This window comes from Neophocaena asiaeorientalis, unplaced genomic scaffold, assembly GCF_003031525.2.
Source record: "Neophocaena asiaeorientalis asiaeorientalis breed wild unplaced genomic scaffold, Neophocaena_asiaeorientalis_V1.1 scaffold220, whole genome shotgun sequence".
Taxonomy (NCBI): Eukaryota; Metazoa; Chordata; class Mammalia; order Artiodactyla; family Phocoenidae; genus Neophocaena; species Neophocaena asiaeorientalis.
Genome location: NW_020174042.1, coordinates 2,956,754 through 2,966,152, shown reverse-complemented (window position 1 = coordinate 2,966,152; position 9,399 = coordinate 2,956,754). Strand labels below are relative to the sequence as shown.

Below are 9,399 nucleotides of genomic sequence, written 5' to 3'. Positions count from 1 at the left end.
GCAAAGGGAACCATAAACAAGACGAAAAGACAACCCTCAGAATGGGAGAAAATATTTGCAAATGAAGCAACCGACAAAGGATTAATCTCCAAAATATACAAGCAGCTCATGCAGCTCAATATCAAAAGAACAAGCAACCCAATCCAAAAATGGGCAGAAGACCTAAATAGACATTTCTCCAAAGAAGGCATACAAACCATAGATGGCCATAGATGGCCAACAAACACATGAAAAGATGCTCAACATCACTAATTATTAGGGAAATGCAAATCAAAACTACAATGAGATATCACCTCACACGAGTCAGAATGGCCATCATCAAAAAATCTACAAACGATAAATGCTGGAGAGGGTGTGGAGGAAAGGGAATCCTCATGTACTGTTGGTGGGAATGTAAACTGATACAACCACTATGGAAAACAGTATGGAGGTTCCTTAAAAAACTAAAAATAGAACTACCGTATGACCCAGCAATCCCACTACTGGGCATATACCCTGAGAAAACCGTAATTCAAAAAGACACATGCACCTAAATGTTCATTGCACTATTTACAATAGCCAGGATATGGAAGCAACCTAAATGTCCATCAACGGAGGAATGAATAAAGAAGAGGTGGTACATATATACAATGGAATATTACTCAGCCCCAAAAAGGATCAAAATTGGGTCATTTGTAGAGACGTGGATGTACCCAGAGAGTGTCATACGGAGTAAAGTAAGTCAGAAAGAGAAAAACAAATATCATATATTAACACATATATGTGGAATCTAGAAAAATGGTATAGACGATCTCACTTGCAAAGCAGAAATAGAGACAGAAACGTAGAGAACAAATGTATGGATACCAAGGTGCAAAGGGAGGTGGGTGGGAGGAATTGGGAGATTGGGATTGATACATACTCACTATTGATACTATGTACAAAATAGACAACTAATGAGAATGTACTATATAGCACAGGGAACTCTACTTAATGCACTGTGGTGACCTAAATGGGAAGGAAATCCAAAAAAGAGGGGATATATGTATATGTATAGCTGATTCATTTTGCTGTACAGTAGCAAATAACACAACATTGTAAAGCAACTGTACTCCAATGAAAATTTTAAAAGAGAGTGAAAAGACAACCCACAGAATGGGAGGAAATATTTGCAACTCATATATTTGATAAGGGTCTGTTATCCAGAATGTACAAAGAACTCTTACAATTCATTAGTCAGATTTGTATTTTAGGAACAGTCCTCAGCCTGCTTGAAGGAACAGGAGAGTGTGGAGCCTGGAGTGAAACAAGGAGGCAATCACAGTGTTCCAGAAGAGAGGTGGTAAGGCCTGCACCAAGACAGTGGCTGGGGATAGAAGGAGGGCCTTTCAGGGACTTCCCTGGTGGTCCAGTGGTTAATAAGAATCCACGCTTCCACTGCAGGGGGCGCAGGTTCGATCGCTGGTCAGGAAACTAAGATCCCGCATGCCACCTGGCACAGCCAAAAAAAATTAAAATTAAAAAAAAATTTTAATTTTTTAAAAAAAGGAGAGCCTCTCAGATTCAACTAATATTGAGGAGGTAGACTCAGGCGGCTTGGGGGACTGAATGGCTGTGTGAAGTTTTCATTTCCTCATACCAGTGAGGCTGGTTGCCAGGACAGGATCTGTCTTTCAGGAAGGAAAAGGAGGGAGATCCCTATACTTGCCTGGACAGAGTAGCTGGGGATGGGGGAAGTGAAAGTGTCTGCCTGCATAAATAGGCGGCACACCAGTCCCAGCCCACACACGGACCCCCAGTTTGGAGCTCTCCACCTCGCCCGAGCTCTACCGTGGCCATGGCTCAGTCGCTGATTCTGAGCATCCTTGTCCTAGTTCTGGCCTTCTGCATCCCCCAGACCCAAGGTATCAAGGAGGGAGTTGCCTAGGATGGGGGCAAGGGGGTGGAGAGGCCGGGGTAGGAGCCTCCAAGCAGCCCCTCACTCCCTGTGAACCCCACCTGCAGGCAGCGATGGAGGAGCACAGGACTGTTGCCTCAAGTACAGCCTAAGGAAGATTCCCACCCACGTTGTCCGCAGCTACCGGAAGCAGGAACCAAGCCTGGGTTGCCCCTTCCCAGCTATCCTGTAAGTGGGTACAAGGGGGTGGGTGCAGGCTGGCAGCTGAGTGGGAAGGCATGATGGGCAAGACTAAGACAGGCTTGCTAACCCCTGAACCCTAGGTTCTCACCTCGGAAACGCTCTCAGCCAGAGCTATGTGCAGACCCTAAAAAGGCCTGGGTGAAGCAGCTGATGCAGCGTCTGGACAAGCCAGCAGCCCCATGGAAACCAGCCCAGGACTGTAAGAAGGACAAGCGGGCCACCAAGTCTGGCAAGAAGGGAAAGGGCTCCAAAGGCTGTAAGAGGTAAGGAAGCTAAAGGGACGGGGGGTGGGAAGTGAAGGGGAGCTTTGATCATCCCCTCAAAGCCCTCTTCTGCCCTCTCAGGACTGAGACCCCAAAAGGGGCATAGCCCAGTGATGAGCCTGGAGCCCAGGAGGTCCCCACCAGTCTCATCAGGGCTTGGAGCCCCAGCCCAAGGGACAAGAAGTGGGCTAGGAGAGAAGGAGGACTCAGGGGGCCCAGAGCAGCCACCCCATGCTGGCCTCGCCTCACCCCTTCTCCAGCTTCAACCACCCCTTCTGTATACCCACCCTACCCTGCACGGCTGAGCTGCCCACATCAGGCCAGGCCTAGAGAGGCAGAGAAGGGAAAGTCCCATAGGAAATGTGAGAGGTGGCAGCAGGACTGTCCCCTCTGAGGAAAGGTCACCCAGGGCCCTGGACCTGACCGTGCTCCACACTGCACCCACCTCGTCTTTGTAAATATGATTTATACCTAACTGAATAAACAGCCATTCTGGCCTTCCTCCCAAGTATCTGTTCCTGTGTGTTTGTGTCTACAGAGAAGCCACTGTCACCACAGGGTGGAGTCACACACTCTGCGGTCCTGGCCAAGAGCTCAGGCTGGCAAATTCTATATCCTCACCCACCCCAAGAGTTTCCTTGCTTCCCAGGTGCCCAGACCTGTGGGCAGTAAAAGGGAGGCTGACAGGCAGGGTGGGACCTGGGCTGCCCCTGGTTTCTGAGAAATCCCTGCCAATGAAGAGACAGTGGATCCCAGGCACATGTCCCCAACAGCTCCGTAGGCCTCTGAGACCCTGAAGAGATCCCTTCCCTGATTCCGCCCAGCATTCTTTCACTCCCAGCTTCACCGGGGACTGCCTCCCCTTTCCTTGGGGTCTACTGGAGGGAGGCAGGAGCCTGGGCCTGCCTGTAACACAGGTGAACACAAGTTCTACTGAAACCTGCCCTACGCAGAGTTCCAGCCCTGGGAGCCCTCGAGAGCCCCTATCTCCTCCCAAAGACCCCAGAGGACTCCCTTCCGCCCTGACCAGTGAAGCAGGGTCTATGGCCTCTCCTTATAGTTTGATGGGGCTATGTGCTCTTTATTCCTGAGTTCTCTATTCCTCCCTCAGCTTCCTTCCAGTTGGGAAAGCATCCTCCCCTTCCCTTTTCTCCTTTCTCCCCTAGGTGGGGCCTGGGGCACTTTAGCCCCTTTAACCTCTTGAGGCCAAGGAATAAGTCTCCAATGGCAGGAATTTGGAACCCCGGAACTCAGATGTAAATTAGTCTCCTCTCCAAGAAGGCTCCAGTCTAACTCTCCTCTGCCTCCCCCTCCCCAGAGCAGAGATCCTCCAATTCCCCACTTCGCCCTTAGGCTAGGAGAGAGAGGACCATTAGATGGGGCCAGGCCACGTGGGAAAGAAGGGAACAGATCCTGGGAGAGGGGCAAGGAACTAGAGGTGGTTGCCACCACCTTCTCCTTCCACCGGGGCCTGAGCATGCCACAGCACTTACCGCTTATTATAGTCATTAAAATATTTGCTCTCTGCTCCTTCTGAGTACAGTGAAGACAGGGGATGCTCCCTACCTATCATCATGCGGCAGGTGTGACCTTAGTCTACAAACTCAGATGTTCAAGATTTACTGTACTTTAAAATGTTCTTTCAGGAGTTCCCTGGCAGTCCAGGGGTTAAGACTTGGCACTTCCACTGCCAGGGCCGGGGTTCAATCCCTGATCAGGGAACTAAAATCCTGCAAGCCGCATGGCATGGCCAAAAAATAAAATAAAATGTTCTTTCAATGAACCTACTCCAAGCCCCTGCACCGGAGCGTTGGCATTCTTGGGGTCCCATCTGCCAAGGACTGTGCAAAGGTCAAAGAAACAGCAAGGCACAGGAGAGGCTTCCTACATGCCCTCTACATCATCCCATCATTGGACATCAGTCTCACCAGTGAATGCTTTGGCCCCTGTGTTCCCAGCAGGTATGACTCCCCAGGTCCTGGACTCTCAAACTCTTAGCTCTGTGCCACATTTGAGCCATGGGAGCTCAGCTATGAGAGCCTCCGGGCTTGGACCTAGCTTCCCCAGACATCTCCCCAGAGCCATCTACTCAGGTGGCTTGCTTGCTTCATCCCAGTCAAGGATTAAAGCCCACTGCCCATACTGGCTGGACATACACACCAATCCCCTCCACAGTCTTCAAGAACTCTCTCCAAAACCCTCCCTCTTCCCAGTCCCTCCAAGGTATAACCTCTTCCCAGGTTTGCTTTAGACTTTTACAAAGGCAGAAGGGACTCTAATATCAGGGTGCTACTACTCTCAGCCCTACCAAAACCCTTGCTTGCTCTAAAGAGAAAAGAAAATCATCAGCAAAAAGAGAAAAAAAGGAAAACATAGGCAAAACAAAACAAAACTTCGTATTTCACTAAATTAGCCTGCCACACTGCATAGCTGGTATTTACCTCAAGCCCTGCCCTGATTAGCATGCAATATAACATCTATCTTATCAGAGAATGAGTCCCTACTCTCCTTTTCTGCCTTCATCTTTGACAATACTGTCCTGTTCTTTCTTCTTTCTGTAAGATCCATAATTCAAAAAAATCAAATAATACATACTCATGGTTAAAAAAAAATCAGAAAGTACCAAAAGGCTTATTCTGAACAACCATTTCCTGCAACTTTTAAGCTACTTCCTCTAGGACTTAGTGCCATATGTCTAAATACTTTGTTCATACCTCTGTTTCTTCATTTACCTATTTTTAAAGTTATCAACTGAGGGACTTCCCAGGTGGTACAACGGTTAAGACTCCACGTTCCCAATGCAGAGGGCCCAGGTTCGATCCCTGGTTAGGGAACTAGATCTCACATGCATGCCGCAACTAAGAGTTCATATGCCACAACTAAGGAGCTGGTGAGCCACAACTAAGGAGCCTACCTGCTGCAACTAAGACCCGGCACAATCAAATAATTAAATTTTTTTTAAGTTACCTATTGACTTCCTATTATAAAAAGTGGAGATTTAGCTCTCTTACGAACCCTCTTCTCCTGTCACCCTATCCTCTAAATATAGCTATACCACTATATTTAGACAATGATCAGAATTTACATTATGATGACCATGTAAATGTTGTTCACTGCAGAGCAAAGTAGCGTACTGTGCTTACTTTCCTTTTGTCACTGAGCTTTTTGTTTTTCATAAAGATTCAAATTGTTCTTCCTTTATTTAAAATACCTCTACCTTCCCATTATCATAGCCTCAGTATTTTTCAAACACTTCATCATAGGATTAAAGACCTAATGTTTAAAATATATGTTATAGAAGACAATATAGGTGAGGATGGTTATAACCTTGAGGTAGAAAAAGAACCTGTTAAACATAAAACCATAAAACACAAACCACAGGGGGAAAGATCAACACCACCGAATTCAAAGACAAGTAGGAGTTCCGGGTAAAGATGGCAAATTAAACACAGGAATTTATTTTCACTCCTTCTTGAGCCCCAACTAAAATTAAAGTAAGTGTTTCTAAGGACTTCCCTGGTGGTCCAGTGGTTAAGAGTCCGCTTTCCAATGCAGGGGACGTGGGATCGATCGGGGAACTAAGATCCCAAATGCCACAAGGCAACTAAGCCCGCGCTCCACAACTAGAGAGGCCACGCTCCACAACAAAGACCCAGCGCAGCCAAAAAATAATAATAATAAAATAAATAAAGTAAATGTTTCTGGTGTGTGTATACATTTGTAAAGGCATCAAATCACAAAGACCCAAATGGGAGGAGAGATAAAAGTAACTTTCCAGAAGATTGCTGTTTAGATAAGTAAATATTTCAGTAAAAATAAGTATAAAGCATAAAATGAAATTATAAAGTTGGAGGACTTCCAAATTGATGCTCATGCATACAGTAAAAAGAAATATTTTACTGAATACTAGTCTGCCAGTGTTCAACAGTAAGACAATTAATGGCTTTTACTAGAAATGTGAAAAGAAAAAAATTCCAAAGATCAGTCATCCCCCAAATTTACAAAACCATCATCAAACAAACATGAAAACTCACTGTAACCCCTGGAATTTCATTTAACAGTAATTACTATCTTCTAACAATGTCACCCTCAGTGCCATTCAGAAAATTATTAATACCATGTTTTCAAATGATTTTAGCACTATCTCTTCCATGAAATGATAACACACCCACACACAATTACGAAATGGTGGGCCAGCTCCCTCTTGTCAGTGTTGCCTCAAAGTCTGAAGCCTTCTGCTTCCCCTGGCTCACTCCTTCTTTGTAAATCCTTTAAGGGCCTCTTTGACACAAATGTAAAGGATGGATGGGGCTAGTAAGAGCTCCCAGAATTACAGCTAATAGAAATGTCGTAACAACCTCAGTCATATGAACTGGAAACTAATTCCAAACTGAGCAACCAGATTTCTTAACACTCCTCTCCCTCCATGGTACCTGGGCCGCATGTTCGCTGGCCACTATTTCATTCTTTACTCATCAGTCATTAGAGGGACATGATCACCAATGACAGGATCTTTCTTCTGACATCTTCAAAAATGGGGTACTATGGGGCTACCAGCACAGCACCACTGACATATTTGGCATCTTCTGCCCAGCTTTATGGCACAGGAAGGTCAGGGGGACTGGGTCTATACTTGCTATTTATGAAAGCTCAAAATTAATTTGTTTCCTAGCTTTAATCATTTACCTGTGAAAATGTCTTCAGCTTCAACTGACCTCTTTTGTGAAGTTCTTTTTCTTTGCATGTCCAGGTGTTATTTATCCTTGTATTTGGGGACAAAGTGATGCTATTTTGTTAAAAATCATCAATGTATCTTTCCTTTGCCATCAATCTTGACCGATGAATTACCACTTTTATGGATGTTGAAATTGCCAAGCCTTTTTCTAATGCCTATATTTGGTATTCTTCTAGCGGTGGCTCTTCTGCAGTTCCCCTACAGAGATTGTGTTAGCTAGCTATGTCAGGAAGCTGAAAACTTCATTTTCTTCAAGAAATCCATTTCCCAGTTGGTGGCAAACAAAAACACCCCAGGGAAACTCTGATGCCATGTTCTTGAAGACTTTTGTTTTAGAGTCCTGGATTGTGCTAATAATAAATTTCAATCTAATATTAAATGAATAACCGAACTCCACCTGTGATTACCTGAGCAGCCGGCGCCAATTTCGGTTCAGCATACCCACGGCGGACGGGATGTTAAACTCCACTTGGCCTCATTGCCCGACTCCGCCACTAGGAGGCAGCATCGTCGTCGCGGTCCTCCGTCCTCCAAAGGCAAACAGGCTTGTGAGTTGAACACTACTGTTCGCATTTCCTTCATCTTTCTGGGATTTTTTTTTCCCCCCTTTATTATTTGTCCTCAAATGTGTCTCATGCTAGACCAGGGGTCTAGAATTTTCCCATGTCCACTGATGAGCAGGACAAACTCGTTTTCCGTCCCTGTCCAGGTGAAAGCACTTCATCCTGCGGCACCGAGCGAGCGTCGCGCCGGGCACACAGTTAGGCTTTCAATAAACCTTGAAAGCCTATGGTTTCAACCTAAAGGTTGAAAGAAACCTTTCTTAGAGCTGGCACCGTAATTACGTGGTTTAAGGAATCAATCGGGTGCGGGTTATTTATGTTGCGAAGGAAGTCCCGGAGGTAATGTGAACTTCCTTCAGCCTTTAAGACAAACATTGCTTCCTGTCTTCCACGTTGGGCGCCCTGGCCTCAGGATAAATTGGGAATACTTGGGGTGGGGAAGACAAATACTCACGGAAAATTACCGGCCTCTGGCCGCCCATGCGTCCCAGCCTGCCCAGCCGAGTACCCGCGGATTCAGGGGCCCGAGTGGCAGAGATTTGGCGGGACAGCCGCTGTGCTCTGCCCGGGGTAATCGCCGCCCGGGCGCTTCCCGAGCCCACGCCGACCTCAGGTCCTGGAGCTGCGGGTCCCACCCGCAACCCGAGTCTCCCTTCTGCACGTTCCGCCCGTGTGCCGGGACCCGCGCGCTGGGACCCGGGGCCGGACCCTCGGCCTCGGGACCAGCTGGGGCCTGGAGCGGGGACAGCACCAGAGGCCGTGCCAGGCCCACGGACTTTGGGCCCAACGCCCTTCTCAGTCTCTCTGAGCAGCCCGCCGGGTCAGGGCCGCATCCCGTCCTTGCTAGAGCACCCCCCACCCGCCAGCGCCCACCCACCCCTCAGCCAGAGAGGCGCCCACTCGAGCCTCCCTTCCCAGGCTGGTGCGCCCTCTGCAGGCCTGGGAGGGGAGACACATCAGGCACAGACGTGGACACAGAGCCACAGCTTTCGCTCTCTCACACACACACACACACATACACACGCGCGCGGATGACGGGCACACCAGTCACGCTCAGCCCCAGGGACACAGCTCCTGATACTCACATTCATCCATTCAACAAACATTTATTAAGCATCTAATCGAGATGCTCTCCACAGCCGTTTACTCCCTGGTACTCCCACTCCTACCATGGCCTTGGTTGATTTTCCTGGCCTCGCTGCTGCCTTACCTGCCTCGATGGCTAAAGTGCCCTCCACCCAAGATCTCCCACCCCTGCGGCATGGATTTGATCAGACCAGGGAGCATGAAGGCTGAGCGGGCTCCTTGGGAGAGTGTGGTGCCAAGATGAGCTGAACTGCCCTGAGCTGGGAGATTTGTCCAAAACTCACACTGAACCAGGAACCCCAAGAAGGCCACGTGGCTGAGAAGAGGGTGAACTAGGTAAAGCAGGTAGCACACTGAAGGCTCTATGGGTGTGGTCAGAAACTGTTTCAAACCCACCTCCCTGGTCTCCACCACCCCACCACTGGATCATTGAAACCAATGGCTGGGGAGTTGGTGCCTTAAACCTTCCACCCATAGGGCCTATGCCCTCCCCCTTTTTGCCATGATAGAAGGTACCATCAGAACACCTGATGGCTGTCACCTTCCCCGATTCCTCTTCTTCTCCTTGATCTGTCAGTGTTAGGGAGCTCCAGGCCTTGGAACTTGACCCCTTCTATCTACACTCACTCCCTT

The 9,399-nt window shown here is 47.9% G+C and overlaps 1 protein-coding gene across 2 annotated transcripts; it reads left to right on the top strand.

Moving 5' to 3' along the window:
- Window positions 1–1,767: 1,767 nt before the first annotated feature.
- Window positions 1,768–2,890, top strand: CCL21 (C-C motif chemokine ligand 21). Of its 2 annotated transcripts, none has more exons than XM_024753813.1 (4): window positions 1,768–1,883; window positions 1,984–2,104; window positions 2,200–2,382; window positions 2,464–2,890. In XM_024753813.1, the coding sequence occupies exons 1-4, from the start codon at window positions 1,817–1,819 to the stop codon at window positions 2,486–2,488; spliced, it is 396 nt and encodes a 131-aa protein (XP_024609581.1). In that variant the 5' UTR covers window positions 1,768–1,816; the 3' UTR covers window positions 2,489–2,890. The 2 variants fall into 2 exon arrangements, with proteins under 2 accessions (XP_024609581.1, XP_024609582.1); XM_024753814.1 differs by having other exon boundaries at window positions 1,769–1,883; window positions 2,445–2,884.
- The last annotated feature ends 6,509 nt before the right edge of the window (window positions 2,891–9,399 follow it).